The 24465-nt window shown below is 33.8% G+C and overlaps 1 protein-coding gene and 2 long non-coding RNA genes across 4 annotated transcripts; 2 read left to right on the top strand and 1 right to left on the bottom strand.

Annotated features, from left to right (window-relative positions):
- The first annotated feature begins 1855 nt into the window (after positions 1–1855).
- LOC130987229 (uncharacterized) lies at positions 1856–16278 on the top strand. 2 transcript variants are annotated; one of them, XM_057910885.1, is made up of 3 exons: positions 1856–1894; positions 14138–14387; positions 15004–16278. In XM_057910885.1, exons 2-3 carry the CDS (start codon positions 14255–14257, stop codon positions 16092–16094), a joined length of 1224 nt encoding a protein of 407 aa, XP_057766868.1. In that variant the 5' UTR covers positions 1856–1894; positions 14138–14254; the 3' UTR covers positions 16095–16278. The 2 variants fall into 2 exon arrangements, with proteins under 2 accessions (XP_057766868.1, XP_057766869.1); XM_057910886.1 differs by lacking the exon at positions 1856–1894 and adding an exon at positions 14883–14919 and having other exon boundaries at positions 14154–14387.
- A 1091-nt stretch (positions 16279–17369) lies between these two features.
- Positions 17370–18328, bottom strand: LOC130987228 (uncharacterized). Its single transcript, XR_009089623.1, has 2 exons — positions 17960–18328; positions 17370–17841 (listed from the first exon to the last, which is right to left on the bottom strand). It is a non-coding gene; the product is annotated as an uncharacterized LOC130987228 (long non-coding RNA).
- Positions 18329–20348: 2020 nt separating this feature from the next.
- On the top strand, positions 20349–22945 carry LOC130987227 (uncharacterized). Its single transcript, XR_009089622.1, has 2 exons — positions 20349–20583; positions 22672–22945. It is a non-coding gene; the product is annotated as an uncharacterized LOC130987227 (long non-coding RNA).
- The last annotated feature ends 1520 nt before the right edge of the window (positions 22946–24465 follow it).

Genomic DNA, 24465 nt, shown 5'->3' with positions numbered 1-24465 from the left:
ATTAAAATAAACAAAAATACACAATTGAAAATTTAAATATTAGAATTAGGAAAGCACCACATCAATAATTAAAACTAACTAATCCCACTATATATACACCACACGTGCGCGCGCGCACACACACATATATATATATATATATATATATATATATATATGTATAGAAAGGCTAAAATAAGAATACATATCAAATTTATTCAAACTCTTGACCATGATCAGAAAAATTATAAATTTATCATGAATTTTCATATCCAAAGCTAAAAATATTTTCTAATGTATGCAATATACACCTAGACTTATTTAAATCAATATATATATACACGCATTATAATTCGTTTACAATAGTTACATACTTAGTTAAGTTCAATTACTTGTCACTTACAATTAAAATAAAATTACATAATTAAGATTAAAACTTATTAAGAAAGGATATAAAATTGCACCACTGTTTTCCATAAAGAAAAAAAGTAGAGAAAGAAAAAGAAGAACAAAAAAATAAAGATAAGAAAATAAATCAAATTTATAGAAAGATATATTAATTAAAAAATAATTTGAAAGATATTTGAACATGTTACACATTTGCACGAAAGATAGAAAATATTTATTTTTTTGAATATGGTTAAACTTTAAATGATAACAACTTATTTATTTTAAATTAATTTTTTACATATTATATATCAAATTAAAGATCTCTTTATGATCTTTTATTTAAGATGCATTATGTATATTATATTCATAATAAAATTATAAAATAAATAGAAAAGAAAATAAGTTTTATATAATGAATGAGAATAAAAAGTAAATGAAGAAGTACTAAGTGTAACCGTTTGAAACTAAAAACTAAACCACTAATTACGTTTTAATTATTAAGATTTTTCTCAATTCCAAAATTACCCTTCAAATTAAATTTATTGACATTTACTTTGCTTTTTATATATATAAAGATTGTAGCTGTGTTCAATATTCTATATATACATTTTATTGAAACGCTTTTGTGTGCATATAATTTACACTATAGCATAAAAGATGTCTTTTAGACTCTTAAGATAAAATTGATTTTATGTGGTATTATTTTAAGACCAAGTATTAGATCGAATATACTCAATTGAACTACATATTATGAGATTAAATCCTGCCAAATTCAAATTTTGTTTAATCCATCAAACCAAACACCCTTATTGATTGCTCATCATGGTGAATTCAGGTACAAACCTGAATGAGAAATAAAATATCTTCATCAGACCCGACTACTACAATTATGGCATCTTCCAAAGCCTCGAACCAATAGTGTGGATAAGAAAATAGTTTGAACATGTTTAAAAGTATCCTAGTTTAATGGCACGAGTCTAAAAGAGCCCAAGCCAAAGTTCTAGAAACCGAAACACACTGTTTTAATAGTATCTTCTAAATAAACTTTTAGATATTTGGTAAAGTTCTACAATAAGCTAATAATGATCATCCGATCTACTCCCTCCTTCCCACGAAGCATGGTCCAGTTTCCTTTTTAGTTTGTCCCACGAAGCTTGACCTGTTTTTAAAAATGACAAAAAAATTTATCCTTTATTCACCTTTTCACTTTTTCACCTACTACACTTAACACACAAAATATCAATTTCTTAATTTTCGTGCCGAAAAGAAATGAGTCATGCTTCATGGGACGGAGGAAGTAATATGTACCGAAATATCTTTGCCGCCCCTTTGAGAAGTCATACATATAAATATAAGTGTTGGAAAGAAAGGTAAATATGAAAATTTTAGAAAATATATAAATGGAAGTGTTAGAAAGAAAGATAAAAGTTAAAAAAAATAAGTAATTTATGCCATTACAAAAAGATAGAAAAGTAAAATAAAATGAGAATTTGTACAACCATTGAAATACGTCAAAGAAGAAAAAGTAACTTATCCCATTACAAAATTAGGGAAGAGTCTAACCTACACCATGCGTGTTGCGCTTCCCCAGTAAGATGCTGCCACGTGGCCTGAACAAATTTTAAAGAGCGGTTCGTCCGATCCGGATGTAATACACTTCCGTTTCTTTTTTAGCAAACAACTTTACCCATTTCCAACATTTTCTTTTCTTCTTTCTTTTTAACTTCAACCATTTTCTTCTTGTTCCTCGTCCCAAGTTCCGCAATATCTGATTCTAATAATTCTTTTTTTTTTTTTTGGTAGAAATTAGCTCATCTTCTTTCTCTTTTAGAGAGATTATTATTCAAACCAAACTCGTTCTTTTTGGAGTAGCAGCGTAGCATGACATCTCGCCGATTTCGATCCTTATTTTTGGACGGCGCAGCGGCGCAGCATGTGCGACGGCGGCCGTCGCCTTTCAAGGCAAAGAGAGGTCGACGGCCTAAAGAAGGGATAAATAGGAAAGAGAGAGAGGATGGGGGTCGACGCCGGCTGCTCGCCGAATTTAAGAAAGATGATGCGGCAGTCGGCGAGTTCGCTGGATTTGGGTGAAGGAAATGGGTTCTATGTTGTGAGTGCAGCATGAGGCTAGAGAGAAAGAAGCGAGTTAGATCAGGCTAGTTAGAGGCGAGGGGTGGAGGTGGCACAACCTCGTCGGATTTCAAATATGGCAGCGGCGCATACTGTGAGGAAGAGAAAGGTGAGAGATAAAAGATGAAGGAGACGATAAATGAATAGAAAGAAAAGGATTTTTGGTTGGGCCTAAAATATTTAAGATGTTGGGCTTAATAAATTGTGTATTGGGACCATTTTAGAAGTTTTATAATTATAAAATAAGTTATACGTATTTATATAGATAATTAATTATGAGATAAACATAATTGTGACTTATGAACAGACTTTGAAAAGTCAATAAATGGAGTGATATAAATTGTACTTCCTCGGTCCCATAAGCTTAGACTTGTTTTTCTTTTTTGAATGTCCTATTTATATAGGCTTGTTTCCATAAAAAGTAATATTTTTTTACTCATTTACTATTATATTCTTATTTAATTCTTTAATTTACTCTCACTTTAATACATCATTAAATAATAAATATGGGCATACTAGGAAATTTACTTATAAATTTTCATTTCCAATGATTTTTCTTAATCTTTGTGAAAATCTCAATCAGCCTAAGCTTATGGGACGGATGGAGTATAATCAAATGATATAAAATAATATATTCGTATGTTTTATATTATTAGTACATAATAAATACTTATGTGTGGCATACACTAGAATTTCATTAAAGAAAAAAAAAACTATAAATATGTTAAATGGGTGGTTATTATAAAAATTACATTTATCGTGAGAACATTGTACTAGATGTATAAAGTTATCCTTCACAGTGAAATTTACTATACTAAAACAAAAGGCTTCATTTGAAATTTGAATCCAAGTGTTGCATTCACTAGTCAAGGTGAAGTTCTTTTTTGCACGGGAGCTGCTCCCAGTATCATTGTCAACTCTCTTTTATGATCTATGAAGTTCTTGCTTTTCTCTCAAAAAAGAAAAAGAAAAAAAAAGGATGATGCAAATATATAGTCTCATTTAAACGAGACTATATATTGAGGGAAATTTTTATTTTTTTCAAGTATAATAAATTTAATTGTGAATGCAATAACTTTATATGTTCAATACAAGGTTATCATTATAAATGCCATTGTTATAATAATTTACCCCTATATTTCTATAACATGAAATCGAATCAGAGATTATGAATTGAAGTAAGATTACATGAAATCGAATTGAGGATTACGAAATTGAAGTAAGAGTACATGAAATCGAATTGCAGATTAAGAAATTGAAGTGAGATTACATGAAATCGAATTGGGGATTATGAAGTTGAAGTAAGATCACATGAAATCAAATTGGGGAATATAATATTAAAGTAAGATTACATGAAATCGATTTGGGGATAGTGAAATTGAAGTGTGATTAGTGGAATGCGATTGAAGAAAATGAAATTGAAGTTAGATTACATGAAATCGAATTGGGGATAATGAAAATTGAAGTAAGATTACATGGAATTGAATTGGAGATTATGAAATTGAAGTAAGATTAGTGGGAATGATCATTTCGGATTCTCAAATTAGAAGTACTATTAGTGAAAAATCATTTGAGGATTTTCAAATTGAAGTATGATTAGTGGGAAATCAATTGGATGTTATGAAATTGAAGTAAGATTAGTGAAAAATCATTTGGGGATTCTCAAATTGAAGTATGATTAGTGAAAATTATTTGGGGATTCTCAAATTGAAGTATGATTAGTGGAAAATCATTGGGGATTCTCAAATTGAAGTATGATTGGTGGGAAATCGATTGGATATTATGAAATTGAAATTAGATTAGTGGGAAATCATTTGCGGATTCTCAAATTGAAGTATGATTAGTGGAAATCATTTGAGGATTCTCAAATTAAAGTATGATTAGTGAAAAATTGATTGGGGATTCTCAAATTGAAATAAAATTAGTGGAAAATTATTTGGGGATTCTGAAATTGAAGTATGATTAATGAAAAATTGATTGGGGATTCTCAAATTGAAATAAGATTAGTGAAAAATTATTTGTGGATTCTGAAATTGAAGTATTAATAGTGGGAAATCAATTGGAGATTATGAAATTGAAGTATGATTAATGAGAAATAGATTCATGACTCTCATATTGAAGTAAGATTAGGGGAAATCATTCGGGGATTCTCAAATTGAAGTACAATTAGTGAAAAATCATTTGGGCATTCTCAAATTGAATTATAAGTAGCGGGAAATCATTTGATGATTCTCAAATTGAAGTATGACTAGTGAGAAATTATTTGCGGATTCTCAAATTGAAGTATGGTTAGTTGAAAAATTGATTGGAGATTTTCAAGTTGAAGTATGATTAGTGGGGATAATCAAATTGAATTGGGTATAATGAAATTAATTAAAGTAAGATTACATGAAATTGAATTGAGGGTTATAAAATTGGACTTAGATTACATGAAATCGAATTGGGAATACTGAAATTCAAGTTAGATTACATGAAATCAAATTAGGAATAATGAAATTCAAATTAGATTACATGAAATCGAATTGAGGATTATGAAATTGAAGTATGATTAATGAGAAATCGATTAGAGACTATGAAATTGAAGCATGATTAGTGGGAAATCGATTGAGGTTTCTAAAATTGAAGTAAGATTAGTGGGAAGTCGTTTGAGAATTCTCAAATTGAAGCGCAAGGTTAGTGGGAAATCGTTTAGAGATTCTTGAATTGAAGTATGATTAGTGGGAAATCGTTTAGAGACTCTTGAATTGAAGTATGATTAGTGGGAAGTTATTTGGGATTATCAAATTGAAGTATTATTAGTGAAAAATCATTTGGGGATTCTGAAATTGTACTATGATTAGTGGAAAATCGATTGGAGATTATGAAATTGAAGTATGATTAACGAGAAATCGATTGAGGATTATCAAATTGAAGCAAGATTAGAGGAAATCATTTGAAGATTATCAAATTGAAGTATGATTTGTGAGAAATCATTTAGGCTTCTCAAATTGAAGTATGGTTAGTGGCAAATCATTTGAGGATTTTCAAATTGAAATATGATTAGTGCAAAATCATTTGCGAATTTTCAAATTGAAGTATTATTAGTTGGAAATTGATTGGAGATTATCAAATTGAAGTATGATTAGTGAGAAATCATTTGGACATTATGAAATTGAAGTTAGATTACACGAAATTTAATTGGGGATTATCAAATTAAAGTTAGATTACATGAAATCGAATTGGGGATTATGAAATTGAAATTATATTACATGAAATTGAATTGGGGATTATGAAATTGGAGTTATATCACATGAATTCGAATTGGGGATTATGAAATTGAAGTTAGATTACATGAAACTGAATTGGGGATTTTGAAATTAAAGTTAGATTATATGAAATTGAATTGATGATTATCAAATTGGAGTCAGATTGGAGTTAGATTACATTAAATTGAATTGTGGATTATCAAATTAAAGTTATATTACATGAAATCAAATTGGGGATTATGTAATTGGAGTTAGATTACATGAAATTGATTTGGGGATTATGAAACTAAAGTTTTATTATATGAAACCTGAATTAGGGATTATCAAATTCGAGTTAGATTACACGAAATTGAATTGAGAATTATCAAATTAAAGTTAGATTGCATAAAATTGCATTGGAGATTGTGAAATTAAAGTTAGAATTTGTGGATTTTTGAATTGAAGTTAAGAATTCAAACGAATCGAATCGAATATTATCAAATTAAAGTTAGATTGCATAAAATTGCATTGGAGATTGTGAAATTAAAGTTAGAATTTGTGGATTTTTGAATTGAAGTTAAGAATTCAAACGAATCGAATCGAATATTATTGAATTCGATTCATATTCGTAAAAATGATTGCATATTCGAATCAATATTCGTACATTGATTCGCGAATATTTGAACCGAATAGAATATTCGTTTCATTTTTTTACAAGTGTATTTTAATTTTTAAACAATATAAATTAAATATTCGCTTCAAATATTCCTACTATTCAACTTCCTTCTATTTGATTTGAATCGAATATATTCAATTCACGATTTTGATAGAATAAACATTCTAACATATTGTTTCAAACAAAACAATCATTTGAATCATATTTGGAATCAAAGTCCTTTTAAAGCTTTGATTATTATCATTTTTGTTCATTTTTATCCAAATACATATATTTTTTTGTTTATTTTACTTGATATCTATTTTATTTTTTAAAATATAAATATAAATATTATATATATATATATATATATATCGAATATTTTCGAATACCGAATCGGATATCATAATTCTCGAATTGTATTTGATAACTAATCGAATCAAAAAAATATTTGTATTTGTATTCGAATCATAAAATTTCGTATTCGAATATCAAAAAGCCGAATCGAACCAAAATTAATTGATTTATTTTCATCCCTAATTGAAGTTAGACTATATGACATTAAATTGAGGATTATCAAATTGGATTAAATTTCACGAAATTGAATTGGGGATTAATCAATTGGAGTTAGATTATATAGAAATTATTAAATATGATTATACAGAAATATTATTACTAATTTTATATAAAATAAATTATATTACAAAATACTTTTTTACGGATAATTATGATTTGTTTTCAGGCGAAATACTTTTTTCATGATAAAGTTGATAACTATCTATCATATTTAGAAATTGAACAAACTATTTTATATCAGTTGATTATACACCATTTATTAACTTTTCACAATTTTATTAGTTACAATTATGTTTATCTTATAATTAGATAGTTATATAAATAAATACTAACATGTTTTATAATTATAAATCTTCTACAATGGCCCAATAACTTAATTCATGAAGCCCAACATCGTTTAGACTAATCAAAAAATCATTTTCCTCGGCCAAATTCATTATCGTCTCCCTTACTCTCTTTCTCTCAAAATGCGTACCATATCCAAAATCCGGCGAGGTTGCAGCACCTCCACCGTCGCCTCTCACTAGCCTGATCTCTCTTTTCTCTGTCTCTCTCTCTCTCTCAAGCCTCACGCTGCACTCACAACGCCAGAACTCATCCCCTTCACCCAAATTAGGCGAATTTGCCGACTACAACATCCTCTCTCTTAAATTCGACGAGCAGCCACTTTCGACCACCACGCTCTCTCTCGATCCTCTTCCTCTCTCCCATAGAACCCGATCCCTTATCTCGGTCGTCTGCCTCTCTTTGCCTTGTAAGGCGACGACCGCCGGTGGTAATTATTCGCCGTTGCGCCGGCGTCCAGAAATAGGGTTTGAAATCGGCCAGATGTCCGTGCTGCGTCGATACTTCAAAAAGATGAAGTCTTTTAGAGACAGAAAATGAGCTAATATTGTGGAACTTTTTTTTTTTTTTTTGAGAAGCATTATTATTGTAGAACTTAAGAACTTAGAAGAACAAAAACAAAATGGGTAAAGTTAAAAAATAAAGAAGAAAAGAAAATGTTGGAAATAGGTAGAGTTGGTTAACGGCAGTTTGCTAAGGAAGAAACGGAAATGCATTACATCCCGGTTCGGACGAACCGCTCTTTAAAATTTGTTCGGGCCACGTAGCAGCATCATACCGGGGAAGCGCACTATGCATGGTGTAGCTTAGACTCTTCCCAAAATTAGAGGCTATAGCAGTCCAAGCAATCAATCAATACTTCTATTAATGCATAGTTTTATCTGCTGGACCGAAGCATGCCATTAGGGATGGCAACGGGCCGGATCTGGACCGGGTCTGGCCAATACCAGATCCAGATCCGTTTTCATATACTAGATCCAGATCCAGATCCGTGGATCTGAAAATTTTGGATCTAGATCCAAATCCGTCAGATCCGCGGGTCCACGGGTCCAGATCCATGGATCTACTATTTTCAAATTAAATTAAAAAAATTTCACAAAATCAACAACATCTAATTTCCATCATGAAAAATATAACACAAAATACTTTTATCTAATTACTTTTAGTTTTTATTCTTTTGAATATAATTTATTTATTATTTTTAATTTAGTTAATATTATTAGTAAACTAAATATAAAATATAAAATATATATATAAAATAAAACGGATCCACGGGTCGGATCTGGGCCGGATCCGGATCTAAAATTTCAAGATCCAGATCCAGATCCGTTTTCAAAACTGAGATCCAGATCCAGATCCAGATCCGTCGGGTCCAAAAAATTGAGATCCAGATCCGTAAAAACGGATCTGGATCCACGGATCTGGACCGGGTCCAAGATCCACTGCCATAATATTTCCATTTTGCTTTATACAACTGGTTATATTAATTTTGGCTCCAAAATTGGCGCCCAAACTATCATTTGAAATTCAAAAAAATACAATTTTAGAGTCAATTTGTTGAACACTTGAGCATATAAATATAAGATCATTTCAGAAAATATTTTGACAATGCAAACTCTATCTCTCTCTATTTTCAGTACTTCTATTTCTTTTTTATATTTTTTTGTTTTTATGTTTATATATGGTACTTTTATTTTGTTTAGTTTTTGGCTAATTACTATTAGTAACAATTACAATAGAGATAGATTATTAGAACAATAATTTCTACTTTATACAGGCTGATTTTTCGGCACATATGAAGATCTGAATCTATCAATGGAGTTTGGAAGTGTTATCTCTTGGATCTGCAAAAGCAACCAAAAAAAGGATATTAGTAATTGTTACCAGAGGAGAAGGCCGAGTCAGAGCTGGCTGTGCAGCTACCAGAGGAGAAGGCCTAGCCAGAGCTGGCGCGCAGCTACCAGAGTACAAGGCCGAGTCAGAGCTGGCTGCGCAGCTACCAGAGGAGAAGGCCTAGCCAGAGCTGGCGCGCAGCTACCAGAGTACAAGGCCGAGCCAGAGCTGGCTGCGCAGCTACCAGAGGAGAAGGCCGAGTCAGAGCTGGCTATGCAGCTACCAGAGGAGAAGGCCGAGTCAAAGCTGCTCAGAGGGACATGTATAAACTGCACAAATAGAGATTACACTAAAATTTACAAATCCATTCCATCAAATCATTGTAACAAACACAGATACAAGAACTTGAAGGTTGCTAATTTCCTTCATTGCTCAATGGATGATACAACATCAATGAGCATAAAAAAGAGCAACACAAAAATATTTTTCTTCATGCTACAACTACATACACTAGCAACAACCATGAGAAAATCAAAATCAAAATCACAAATGTATTTTTCCTTCTAACCCTACTGCATTCTTCCTTCAATACTTCCAATACACTCCAAAGATCATCAATTTCAGTTTTCACGTCCATGGATGGGGCCGAGCTTTGATGGATCTTCAAGAGCTTCATATTTTCATTCTTCAACATGTTTATAACATCTCTTGCCCTCTCACACATTGGCTCGTCGTACCAATTGAAAAAACCGCAGTTCTTCGTCTATAAGGGGGTAAAAAATGTATAGAAATTTCAAAAAGAGTGTTGCCAATACAAAGTTCAAAATTTAGTGAAATACCTTCCAATTTATACACCCATAGAACCTTCTCCCTGGGTTGTCTTCTGTCCACGAGGTCATTCTTGAAACTTTAAGTCGCTGGCCTTCAAATTCGCAAAGACAACAAACGTAATCACTCTCATTCTCAGTTCGCATCTGTCGTCGAGCTCGCGACGAGCTACACCCGAATCCAGAGTTAACACTCATGTGTACTTGCTCGATTTCAATAAACCAAGCTAAACCCTAAGCTAATTCGAGAAATTTCCTTCAATTTCTCTCCAAGAATCTGAAATGAGATCGTAAATTAGGGTTCTTAGTATTTGAACCCTAATTTCTAATTTGAAAGCCATTGATAGTCGTTGCTTGGTGGGCCCCGCATTTAATAATAATAAAAAAAATTATTTTCTGGACGGCGTCTAACGTTCGTCTGTGGGCTGGGGTTAGTTGTATATTTTCCGTCGAGTTTGGGGGGCAAGTTGTACCAAGTTGGAGAATGGGGGGTATACTTTCTAGGGGGTCATGTTTAGGGGGGGTATCTGTACCTTAACCCTATTTTTTATGAGCATATGTTGTTTTGAATACTTTTCTGCATATCTGGTATTTTGGGGTAAGAATGGCTGATCTGTTATTCAATGCATCGCACGGGTGTCCAGCGCTCGCTGGGACTCAAAAAATAAAATATATTGCAATTTTTTTTTTGTGTAAATAATTGTTTCGGTTGAATCAAAAAAGTCAAAATATTCAAAAAATCTGGGTATAAAGTTTTAGAATTTAAATTAAATTTTTTCAAATATATTTACAATATTTTCTTACTTTCACAATACAACGCATTTGTATATTGGTGTTTTGGATATGAAAATGAAAGGATTGTTCTTGGAATGGTGTTTGAAAATAAAATAAAATTTTATGATATAGTTAATCAAAATTCATTTTTTGTAAATAAGATGATAAGATGAGAAGCATATTTGAAAAAGTGGTATAATTATTTGAAAATAAAATAAGATTATATGAAAAATATAACACCCCGATTTTTCATAAATTTTTCAATTTAAAATCTTGAAGAACTAATGGATAAAATAAAATTTCTTGACTATCAAAAGTTTAAACTAATTTAAAATCAACTTGCTAAAACTAAAGTAGTAACATAAAATAAAAATAAAATAAAACGATAAACTAAAACTTAACAAATTCAACTAAAATGTTCAATGTAAAACCCTTATCCCTAGTCATTCTCCACTTCCATGGCCACTTCGACTCTGGAACTGCAAAACTGAAAAGATAAGGGGTGAGCATATTGAAAAATATACTCAGTGAAGAACATAACGAAAATATCCATATACGTCACATACGTAATCAAATCACGTTATCATACTTGCAAACATACGCCAAGAGACCGGAGCTCCTTGACAAATATAATCATATATAGTTTGAGTCGATGGCTTAAGTCCCATGACCAAACACATACATAGATCAATGGCTTAGGTCCCATGATCAACTTATCAACATAGATCAATGGCGAGAAAAATTAAAAAAAACATAAGCTCTATCATGATTACCAAATTAACACATTTGATGGTAGAGATAGATAGAATTACTTATTGTTCAAAGTTTTCGAACTTTCGGTGATATTCGTGAATGGAGTTGCAACTGCAGAAGTTGAGGAATGTTGGGAACTTCAGCAATGGTGGGAACTTTCTGGAACGGTGCGATGTTAGAAGAAGAGAGGTGGAGGAATTTATTCTAAACTTTTTGTGAATGCCGGCCAATTATTTTTTCTCCCTCTATGGGCTTCTATTTTACTCTGGCCCATATTTCAAAATAAGTATTTGAGGCTTTTGTAGTTTGAATCCAATTTGCTTAAGCCTAAATACCTAATTAAGGATTTTAATGATTAAGCTAAGAAATAACTTTTTAATTTAAAAAAAAATTTAAATTTATTTATTTCGTTCAAAGTTCAATAAAATAAATTAGTAGAACACTTTTTTTTCTGTTTCAATGTATTATTTTTTTGGGGCTCATTTTTTTATATATCTTATTTTTGTTGTGGCACATATGAAGAATAAATATATATGAGTTTAATTAGGCTCATATATTCAATACAATACTTCTGAATGTAATGTAAATTATCAATTTTGTATTATGTAATGTAAATTATCAATTTTGTTTAATTTCTCTGTATTATATATTACTATACATTACAATATTTATCTGTAAATTATCAAAAAAATTTAGAATCCTATAGTACTTATATTATACATTATAAATACGTAAATTATCGGACCGTACGAAGCACAGGTTTAATACTAGTTCATTATTAGGGGTGGATCGGTACGGTATGCCGAAAATTTTCCGTCATACCGTATACCATACCGTAAATTGCGGTATGAGAATTTCCATACCTTTACCGTACCGTACTTTTCGGTATACCGAAGATCGGCATACCGAAAATTTCGGTATGAGAATTTCCATACCGTTGTCGTACCGATAGTGCGGTATACCATACCGAAAGTCGATATACCATATCTTACGGTATATCGAAATTATTGGTGTATTAATATCAATATATGTACTCCCTCCGTCCCAAACGAAATGCCCTGTTTTCATTTTTGGGTTGTCGCAAACGAAATGTCCTGTTTCCTTTTTTGGCAATACACTCTCTCTCTATACTTAATATTTAAATAATTTCCACCAACTCACTTTATCTACTTTATACACATTTCTTAATCTCCGTGCCGAAAAGAAATAGGACATTTCGTTTGGGACGGAGGGAGTAATATATAATACGTATATAAATTTTTTATTATATATAACATAATATATACGTAACCCTATAACTTTTAAAATTATTTTAGTACACTATAATTAAGTTAAATTATCAACTTAGATAACAATGAAATTATACTCCCTCTGTCCACGAAATGAGTACTCATATTTCCTTTTTCGTCCGTCCACGAAATGAGTACCCATTTCCCTTTTTGGCAAGTGTACCCCACACAACCCTTTAATTAATACTCTCAAAAAGTGGGACCCTTAAACTATTCACACTACACTCCATACATTTCTTAAAACCCGTGCCTTCCACAAATGGGTACTCATTTCGTGGACGGAGGGAGTATATATTATGTATCTAATACTTAATAAATAGTTATATTCATATTTTGAATTAAATAGTAAGAAGTACTATTTCCATTTATATTGTTTAAAATATACTTGTAAAAAATTGAAACGGATATTTGATTCGATTCGAATACTCGCGAATCAATGTACGAATCGAATATGAATATCAAATAAAATTTAAAAGATATTCGAGTAACCATTGGAATATGCAATTATTTTTACGAATGTGAATCGAATTCAATAATATTCGCTTCAATTCAATTTGTTTACTTTACATCCGTAGAATTAACTTATTCTAAAATTATAGTTATAGTCTACATATATAATATAACTATATAGCTCACACTTATATAGTTATATATTATAATTGACTATATATTGATATTCTAGTTTCATCAATAACCTAGTAGATCTTGTAATTATTGTTTGAATTTTATATTTACTCAATTTATTTACTTTTCAAAATTTATTTATGACTTATTATTATCTACTCCTATTAGTTAATTTTTTATATAACATGAATGTAACTTATTCTAGAGATATAGTTATTCTAGAATTAGAATTATAGTATGTAGACATATAAATATAGATATATGTAGCTCATACTTGTATAGTTATATAATATACTTGTATATTTTTCAAAGTCCTTTAGTTAAATAACATAGATGCAATTTATTTTATATTTATTCAATTTATTTACATGTTTTTAATTATTAATAAATATATATTTTATAAGTTGTCATTAATTTTTTAGTAATTATGAAAAAAAACTTTTTAATAATTTACCACTAATTATATATATATATATATATATATATAATTTATTCTGACGGTATACGAATTTTTTCGGTATATACCAAAACAACGGTATATACCGTTTTTTCGGCATATACCGCAGTATGAGGAAAATGATACCGTTGCCGTACCGAAAATTTTTGATACGGTACAATACCGTACCGAAATTTTCGGTATACCGAAATTTCGATAATTTCGATATTTTTTCGGTACGATAAGTGTGGTATACCAATTTTTCGGTATTTTGCTCCTCCCTTATTCATTATATTAACAAGTCTGATGCATCAAAACTCAAAAGACAATAAAACCCTAAATTCAAAACCCTTACCCCTAATTCATTTCAGCTGTCTGCGTTTCAAATCAAATCTCAGCAAGGAAAACCCCACAAATCAATGTTACAAGGATCTCTATTCGGGTCGGTGATTCGACCCGGCATTTACCAGCAAGCTTCTCGAGTTGGATCTGTCTCCGGTCGACAATTCCATGCCTTCTCACAAATTCCGACCAAAATCGGCGCCTTTTCCGGTTAGTTTGAGCTTCGGATGCTGTTAAACATTTCTTTCTAAATTGTGAACTGGAGTCTCTTCTCTTTCTGTTAAATTATTTGTGTTCGCTGTAAAATTGTAAATTCATTTGGCAGATATTGCGCGCATGTTGTATTAGTTTTTTTTATCTTCTTCATCCAGTCTGATAATTATAATGAAATGTCCAGCCCTGCCCATCTTTCAAATATGACTGAGAATACGATATTTGGTTTCTTAAGAACTGGGAGGAACTGAAAAATTCGCAATGACTCGGATTGAGAATGATACTTTATTCGTTAGCAAATCAAGTGAGTTCAGTTATAGACGTGCAATTGACTGTGTATAAATTGAATGCTCCCAGTCCTCGAAGTCCATCATGGTCTAATTCTTTTGGGTACGGAAGCTGGGATGTTTCGATGTCTATTGTGTTTACGGAATATTATATGGTTGCTATACCCAAAGCATTGGAGTGATTAACTATCTAGGTATTCTTTAGATACTCGGGATTGGAACACCTTCACCCCTGAAATCGAGTGAGTTGGAGTGGTAGAAAACAGAAGTTTGTTTCATACTTCCAGCCTTTTCTATAATTATTTTTTCTGTATCTTGTTATGCAGGATTAATCAAGAGTTCGAAAAGCGAAGCACATCTTCCGTTGTCAATTTTGGAAAACCTGGGCATGAAACTGGGCTTGGTCCGAGTGACAGAGGATGTTCATTTGCCTTGTGCTTTGAGTTTCAGGAGTTCTTTACATTCTGGAGAAAAACCAGAGGTTGAGGAAGGAAGAGATCCTAGATCTATGGACCCTGAACAGGCAACACAGGAAAGTGGAAATGGTGTAGACGGAAAACCTCCACTGGAGGTTGGGGTAGGAAGGGGTCCACGTTTCGTTGGATATGATCAGCTGTTAAATCGGGAAAGAGAAAATGGTTTAAATGGGCTACCTCCAATTGAGTTTGGGGCACGGAGGAATCTTCGTTCCGGTGGCTATGGTCAGTTGTTAAACTGGGAAAGAGGAAATGGTGTGAATGGATTACCTCCACTTGAGGTTGGGGTAGGACGGAATTTTGGTTCCATTGGCTATGATCAGTTGTTAAACCGGGAAAGAGGAAATAGTATGAATAGGCTATCTCCACTTGAGAACGAGGCAGGAAGAACTCATCCTAAGCCTATGGACTTTGTTCGGGGATTACTCCGAGATGAAAGACCTCCACGCTATCAGCCAGAGGTTGGAGCAGGAGGGCTGCCGAGGCCTATTAATGATGCGCAGGGAAATTTCCAGGGCAGAGGCTATGGTCAGAGGGGAGACCCTGCATTTTATCAGCAGGCTCAACTTGAATCAAATGCTGATATTGTGCTCATTAAATTGATGCGAAACAACTCCTATGTCACGTTAACTGATTCTAAAGGGAACAGAAAGATGTCGGTTTCTGCTGGTCAAGTGGCAGCGAAAGGAGATAAACCTGGCCGGTATTCTGGTGAAGCAGCTGCTGAGTATATGGGACGAGTAGTGAAACAGATGAAAATAAAATCAGTCGTGGTGAAAGTGAGCGGATTCACCTTTTTCAGGAGGAAGAAGGATTCTATTTTGGCCTTCAAAGACGGGTACACTCATTCACGAGGAGATGTAAATCCTGTTGTGTACATTGAGGATACGACTAGGAAACCACATAATGGCTGCCGTCTTCCTAAGAAGCGCCGCATATGATTTATGTGAGCATTTCATGGAAATGGGGATTGAGGCAGATGTCCGAGTTTGGGTTGAAGATTTTACTACTCAGTTGCATTTTGATGAGGTTATAAGCTTTACTGATGTTACTGATGTTCTGTTTATTGCTGGTGTTATAGTTATTCTGGTAGATGGGAATGAAAAAAAGAAGTTATTTTCTGAATATTAAGTGCATCTGGCTGTTAGTTTTTGCTGTTAAAGTCTCGAGGTACTTGATATTGAATTGGGGAGATTTTTGTCTGCAATTGGCCGGAAATAATGATGATCAATTGTATGCATGCTTATGGTAATGAAAACTACTATGAATCTACGCATTTAATTGAGCTATTTGGACTTCTAAGGCAGTATATATATTAATTTTCTCTATAAGTGCCATGCCAAGAAAAAAAAGAAGAGACAATATTATTGACGGTATTTTTAATTTAAAAAATACACATTACATTTCTCAGAAATTATTGCACATGTGCACATATGTATATCTTTTTTTTATACAAACAATATTGTGTTTATAGTTTTATTACAAGATGAAATTTGTTCATTTTTTTATATAATTGTGTAATATAAAATAATATTACTATGTATGAAATAGGCTAGATATTGAATGAATTTATTTATCCATTGGTTGCAATTTTAATAGAATAATAGACAATGTAAAGCTATTATTATTTTTATTTTTATAAGTTCAAATAGTTATATAAACTCCAAATTAGTTGAATTTATACGTTAAATGTATTTGAATAAATAACAGTAATAACAAATATGGATGTTTTCAAATAATATACACACATGTGCTAATTTAAAATATGGATGTTTTCTTTAAAGGATACACCTATTAAATACAACTAATTAATTAAATATATGGCTAATATCCCAAGCAGTTAATTAGAAATGACGAATGACGATCCCATCCTCTTATGCAAATGGTGTCACATGAATCACGATCTTTTAAAAAAAAACTATCAAATTTGATGGGAAAAAAACTGCTCTAAAACTCGTATTTCATATATATATATATAGAGATGTAGACCAGAATTTTATTTTTTTTAAAGTAACCATTTAGCTAAATTTGTGAGCCCAATCACTATTTATTGGGTTAGAGGTTTCGTTATGTAGACAGTATTTATTGGGCTGGAGGTTTAATGATTCAATTAGGTCTCCGGTAATTTTAAACACAGCCCCCAATTTTCTCACTATAGCCCCCTATTAAAAATAATAATATAAATAATTATAATTTTACTATTATACCCTTATAACTTATTTAAAATTTGTAATAAATCAAAGTTTATAAAAATTAATTTGAAAGAAGAATAATGCATACAATCTCTTGACATAGCCCCCAACTCAAAAAATTTAATTAAACACGTCAGAGACGCAGATGCAGATAACCAGGAAGGAGAGGCTGAATTTTGTTCTTGGGTAGTTCTTTATTATAGGTATCAATTTTGTTCTTGAATTATTTTCTCAAGCAAAGAGAGGCTCAATTTCTAGCAGAATACTTTGGACTTGACCTCCATCTCCTCAATAAAATCATGAACCCAGTAGAATTAAGAAGAATATAACAATAAATTAAGTCCTCCATCTCCTCCCAATCTCGAATGCCCAAGATCTCTATCATCTAAACTATGGATTCTCTCATCTCCAACAATGGATTCGTCGAGTACTTGACCGCGCACAGGAAACACTCTCGCAAAGCCGGATAAATTTCTATGCTTCGGCGTTGTTCCACCTGTAGAATCGGACTGACGGCGACGCAAGAAAGTAAAAATCCTCGATGAAAAGTAAATATATGGAGTATGTTAACTGTTTGAGTTGGCTCAATCAAAATTACAAGAAAATTACCCAACCATTTAATTATGGTGTCATTCCAAAACCACAGTGGCGTCAATTTCCTTGAGCTTCGCCACAATCTTTTCTGCCTTCTCCTTGGTAACCCCTTTCTTTACCACAGCTGGCGTTTTCTCCACCAAATCCTTCGGCCCTAAATTGGTGAAAGACCTGGTCAGAGCGAACGAGCAAGGGAGCTGGAGGGGATTTTTGGAATTATTGAGGACATTCTACTGTCAGATTTGATGTTTTGCTTAGATTGAATATGTACAGGAAGAAGAAAATGAAGCAGAGGTAAGATGAAACAAAACATCGCTGATGAAGAAATGAAAAAAAGAAGACGAAGCGGTGTTGATTTACATGTTCTTTGAGTTGGCTATGAAAAGTTATTTAGGGGTTATAAATATTTTGAGATTGTATACGCAATCTTTTTTAAAATCTATAAGGATATAATAGTAAAATTATAATTATTTTATTATTTTTTAAAATAAGGGGCTATAGTGAGAAAATTGGGGGTTATGTTTAAAATTACCCTTAGGTCTCTCACATTCAATCAATTAGAGGTTTTACAAAGAGTTTATTAATCGAATAAATATAAAAAATAGAGAAGAACAGACCGGTGACGCCTCCAATCGGCGACGTTCATCGATTTCTGTAATCGAAAGTTTTTAAGTTAGCAAAACAAATAGACTAGAATGAGTAAAAGAAAAGAAATAGAACACGGCGCATGAGAAAGAGGGAGATAGAGGGGGTTTACCTGAGGCATGGAGGACGGCGGCGCGACGTTCAGATAGCGGCAGTAGCTGCGGCGACGGCGACGGCCGGAGAACAGAAAATGAAGAAAAGAGAGAGATTAATTTATTTCCTGTTTTAAAGAAGGTTATTAATTTTAATTGGGTTAATTGAGTGTAATATCACGAACTTTGTTTAAAATTCATTTTTCCACGAACTTTAAAAAATCTACAAATTCTCAAATACTTGCAAAACTTTTCAAACTCCCCATATCAATTTTTATGATAATTACAAACCTACCTTACATTCATATAAAATTATAAAAAGACCTCCACATCTGTAACACCCCGTACTTTTATGAGTAGTAGTAGTGTCGAGACACTACAGAGAGTACTACGGTACTGAGATATGAGATTATAATGAGATGGAGTTATGATGATAAATAGAAATATTGAGCATTAGAGTTACACTATTTTGATGAGATGAGTTATTCTTCTAGATAGAGATATGAGTCTGATAGAATCAATGATAAAGATAGAGATGCTGATTGAATTGAGAGAAGAGCATAATTTATTTTTCCCGATGACGGATACAGAGGTATCTGTGAGTTTAATTGTCCTATTGCAAATAGGAATATCTGAAGAAGAATAGAGTTGAGATAAGTGAGTGAGAAACCCTATAGAAGGGAGAGTCGATCTGAGAGATGATTGCTGATTGCTTTAATAAGAATTGTATCCGTGTTTTATCTGAGATGGTTTGAGTGATTTTCTACGTGACTATTTGTTTACGATGATGTGAGTGTGTTTTGTTTTGTGTTATCTTAACACGGATTATTTTCGAGATTTTGGAAAACGAGATTATTTTTTTTTTAAATCGGGAAATGGCATGCAGCTATTATTATTTTTGAATATCAGTTTTTTTTTTATGAGAAATATTTTACTGAGATACATATAAATAAGTTTATGATGAGATGAGATTTTTCCAATAGTTTGAGCTATTGTATTTTTTTTATGAGGTTAAAAATTCCTTTCCTTTCGATAAAATTATAACAGCTCTGGCGTAGCTGAGCTCTGCTCTGGAGGCAGAGCTGAAAACCGAGCTCTGCTCTGGAAGCAGAGTTGAAGTTGAACCGAGCTCTGCTCTGGAAGCAGAGCTGATGTTGAGCCGAGCTCTGCTCTGCTCTGACGACAGAGCTGAAAACCCGAGCTCAGCTCTGGTGACAGAGCTGAAATCAAGCTCTGCTCTGCCGAGTCAGTTAGCTCTGCTCTGGCCGAGTCAGTTAGCTCTGCTCTGCCGAGTCAGTCAGCTCTGCTCTGGCTTGCGAGCTCTGCTCTGGATGTGAGCTCTGCTCTGGATGAGAGCTCTGCTCTGGCGAGTTTTAGCTCTGCCCTAGCGAGTTTCCAGCTCTGCTCTGGCGAGCTTTTTAGCTCTGCTCTGGCCGAGTCTTTTAGCTCTGCTCTGGTGGCAGAGCTGTGATCGAGTGTATTAATTTCACTAATACTACACTTGAGATATTTTGTTTTTACCACATGCTCATTATCTTAAATGGCAAGTGGATTAGGAGGTAGGAGTTAAGGGGGGACATGCTTTAATTATAAAGTGAAAATGTTGGGATAACACTTTGATTCAAGTGGGATTAAATTCTTGAGCAAGTCATTATCCTAATTCGTCAAATAACTCACGCACACCCCCTCCCTTCTCTTCCCCATTCTCGGCCTCCCCTCTCTCTCTCTATACTCTCTTTTCCTCCATTGATGTCCATTGAAGAAAGCTTAGAGAAGCTTCATCAAACACTACTATGAGATAATCCACCATCCAATCCAATCAAACACTATCATATCTCATCAAATTCAAGAAGCTAGAACTAAGATCAAAGTTGGAGCAAAGTCTTGATCACCTTTTAAATCCTTGAGTAAGTGATCTTAGATTATTTATTTGATCATATTAATGATATGTGAATGAGTATATGATCATGATTGAGCTAGAAAATCACCAAACTTATTCCTAGGAAATTTTCGAAAATTAGGGGCTTGAAACCCTACGAATTTTGTTGTTTATTTTCTTGAATTGGCTTGAGTTATATGATGATGGATTTGAGTTTATGAGATGATCTAGATGATTAATAATGGATGAGATTGAAGCTTGAGGTTGAGAAGTGAAAAATGAAAGTGTTAGTTGAGGAAGAAGATGACATATATGTGTATCTATATGGGATCTTGTTTTATGATGTTGATTTGTGCTAATTGGTAACCTAGGATGTTAGATCTATGTTTTGATCAATAGGTTATACATGATTAGTGGTATTTCAAAAGTTTTAGTTTAATAAAAACTAGGGTGATTAATAAATCTATGTGATTAATTGTGTGAAATCATTTAAGTATATAATCTTGAGCATGAAATAAGTATATGTTGAGGATATTGGCTATGGTTTGCCATGGGAATTTAATTGAGTTAAAGTGAGATTTGCTTTTGCTTTGAGTTGATGTTCGAGAATGATATGAGATGAGAAGAGTCGAGGTTGAGTATATTTTTCGCTCGATCGTTTTGATGTGGTTGAGCATATAAAGAGTTTGAGATGAGATTTTGGAGAAATTTTCGTAGGCCTTACTGACCTACTGTGATCGACGGTTTGTCGATGTCAAATAGCTTTGAAAATTTTATAGGAAGTCCATACATGAGTCTTGAGTACCATGGTAAAATTTCAAGTCTTTTCAACTTCGTTTGATATTTCTTTAAAATGCAAAACTTAAACTGCACATTATTACCGAGAATTTCAGAAAACAGGGGAAAGAGTCTTTCGTTTCAGTAGCTTCCTATGTGATCTAGCTTTCCAACTTTTTATGGTATCAACCTTATTGTGTTAGCTAGATATCCACCGAAGATGAGCCCAGTTTGACAACGTTTACTATTTTTGAAAAATTATAACCTTCGGTTGCACAAAACTGCCAAAAATGGTAGATAATGGTAAAAACGTCATATCTCTCAAACCACTTGGAGTTTTCGACTCTACTTTTTTTTAAATGAAACTAGACTCGAAGATCTTTCTTTCGGTATGAGTCTCGAGTCCAGGAGATGTCGGAGTCAGAACAGTTTAAATTTTGAAGTTGAGTCAGTGTAAAAACAGAACATGTTTTGATGATGTTTGTTTGTGATTTCTTATGTGCCTTATGTGATTATGTTACCTATGTGTTGAATGAGATTAGACGAACCTTATATGAGAAATAAATCGAGACTTAGAGCCATGATTTTCTTGAAACCTATCCTTGAACTTAAGGATGTGAGATGAGTGGAGAGTTTATATAGAGTTGAGTAAAGAGATAGAATATGAGATAGAGTATGAGATAAGGCCTGAGAATTAGTCAATGAGTTCTAATCGAGATTCATTTTATGACATGAACTTTCGATGATGATGATGATCCCTGAAGACACGAGACGAGCAAGGAAGTAAGTAACTCCACTTTGACGGGAGATTTTGAGTAAGGTCTTCAGGTGGGCAATATTTTGAGTATATGTTTATCATATGAGCTTTCTAAAATGATTTGATGATGTTATGAGATTAACAAATGTTTTTGAGATAAATGATGTTTGAGAACTGTTTGACTTGCAAATTTTTGATGTTGAGCTTGTATGTTTACCCTCTACTGATGAGATGAGACGAATTCGGTCCTACCACAAGCGGGATTTTGTGCACAGAGGTGACTGTGAGCCGTCTTCAGGTCGGCCGGTCACGGTACTTGAGAGGGAGGCCTACTTCTCAGTACCTTAATTATAATGATGAGATGTAGATGCGGTACATACATGTCGAGTACTTGTCTGCAGACACTTAATTATGATGTTTATGGTTAAAACTGCTTGCACAGGTTCTTTTAAGATATAATTCCTGTGTATTGCTGAATTGTGGCAAGTTCAATTTATAGCTCTATGAGCAGCTTTGTTTTTCGGCGATATGTCCACTGAGTATTTATGTACTCACGCCCTGCATGTATTTCTAAACGTGCAGGATAAGCGGAGGGGGAGTATGGTGCGGTGCTGGTGGAGAATGTTTCGGGTTGACGTTTTCTTTCTCTATCGTATGTCTGTTTTGTCGATAGAGTTTTGATATGAAGTTATGTTAAATAGAGTTTGATGTTTAAGATACTTAATTTCCTTTGAAAATCAAGCAATACACTCACGGTTATATGTCTTCATACATATAATCGATTCGCCTTTTGCTGCGATACTCTGCATATTATTCTTCATTATGAAAAATGAGCTATACCCGTTTTGTTTTTGTTCGTGAAATTCCTGATAATCAAAAAGATATAACGATGTTGACGATTTTACCCTTGGATTCATTTATGATGATTTCCTTAACACCTTTTGATGTGAGCTTCCGCTTGATGTTTGACCTATACATCTTGTCTTTTATTCCTTTAAAATAGTCGTATCGATACTCGATCCCCGCTATTACTAGTGTCGGAATCGGGCTGCGACAGAGTGGTATCAGAGCAGGTCGTCTGCTCTGAGTTAAATGCTTGATTGAAGCTTTTATTTGCTCTTATTTATGAGTTGAGTACTAGTTTAATTTGAGTTCTTAGACTGGTTTGAGAGTCGGTCGAAACAGAACCCCAGCACCCCATCTCCTCCGACTTATCGAGGTAAGAGCTTTTGATGTTTTCTTTTCCGCTTTCATGCTGAGTTTTGAGTTGACTCACTAATGAGTTATGTGATATTTGATGGCGGAACTATCTGAGCATGATGAGAACCATGAGTTGAGGAATATTTGAGAGTCATGTTGAGGCTAGTATAGCCGTTGCTCCACCGGACCAAATGAGAGAGAGATGCAGCGTATTGTTGAAGAAGCAACGAAACGCTGGGTTAGAGAGTATGAGCCAGATAAGGACGATACGCTAGGAGAGTTTCTAGCGCATTACCATCGATGCAGGTAGAGGGTTATTCCTTACAGAATCGACGGAGCGGAAGCTATCGATCTTCTGATTCCGCGGTTACCACCCACGTGGGGAGTTTGGGCGACAACATTCGTCCCCCTATTCGTGGGCACTACGTGGTTGGGAAGAGTGAGGTATGGTGACATTAGCGGTTTAATCGCGACGCTCGGCCATCGTTATTTTGCATTCGGCGATTCCCCTGCACCGCCGTACGAAGTGCCCGCTGGGCCAGTCCAGGGTGGAGAGTTAGTGGTTGCACCCCCACTGCCAGATGAGCCTTACCCGGTTGCACCACCACCCCCTAGTGAGCCGATGCCGATTATACCTGAGCAGACTGTTTCAGATCCGATAGTTTTCGAGACGTATTCACCGGTTGTGGAGCACGATCCATTTTCGTATTTGGCGATGATCACATATCCTAGCGCCGACTTACCATTATGGGAGTTGACCCCGGTGACGGCACCTTTACCAGTGCTACCTATCAGGTCAGCACCGCCGATTGGTTTTACAGAGCCTCTGATTCAGCGAGTATCGGGGCCATCCGATTCGAGAGTTGCCCCAGTACTAGATTCCGATGTTTTAGCTTTACAGCCTTACACGCACCAGCTCCACTATGCACCTTATCGAGGCGCCCAAGAGGGAGGATCTTGACCTGCGAGGTCAGACGGCGATGAGGAGGATCCGGACGAGGAGACTCCGAATATGACAGTTGGACGCGGGCGAACCCAGCCTTTATGGCATCAAGTTGCGGACGACAGCACCGAGACATGGGTTTCTATTCCCGAGGTGCCGGTTTACTATCCGATGTATGATACGGATGTCGAGGATGAGCCAAGCGACGATAGCGCGTATCGGATCATAGACAA

This window comes from Salvia miltiorrhiza, chromosome 5, assembly GCF_028751815.1.
Source record: "Salvia miltiorrhiza cultivar Shanhuang (shh) chromosome 5, IMPLAD_Smil_shh, whole genome shotgun sequence".
Lineage (NCBI taxonomy): Eukaryota > Viridiplantae > Streptophyta > Magnoliopsida > Lamiales > Lamiaceae > Salvia > Salvia miltiorrhiza.
Note: the sequence above shows the minus strand (reverse complement) of the source record. Positions and strands in the feature narration are given on the sequence as shown.

What these genes read in the sequence shown, in the direction of transcription:
- LOC130987229 (XM_057910885.1), top strand. Translation starts at nt 14,255, where the DNA reads ATGTTACAAGGATCTCTATTCGGGTCGGTGATTCGACCCGGCATTTAC. An exon ending in CAAAATCGGCGCCTTTTCCG is followed by an intron (nt 14,388 to 15,003) that starts GTTAGTTTGAGC and finishes CTTGTTATGCAG; the next exon opens with GATTAATCAAGAGTTCGAAA.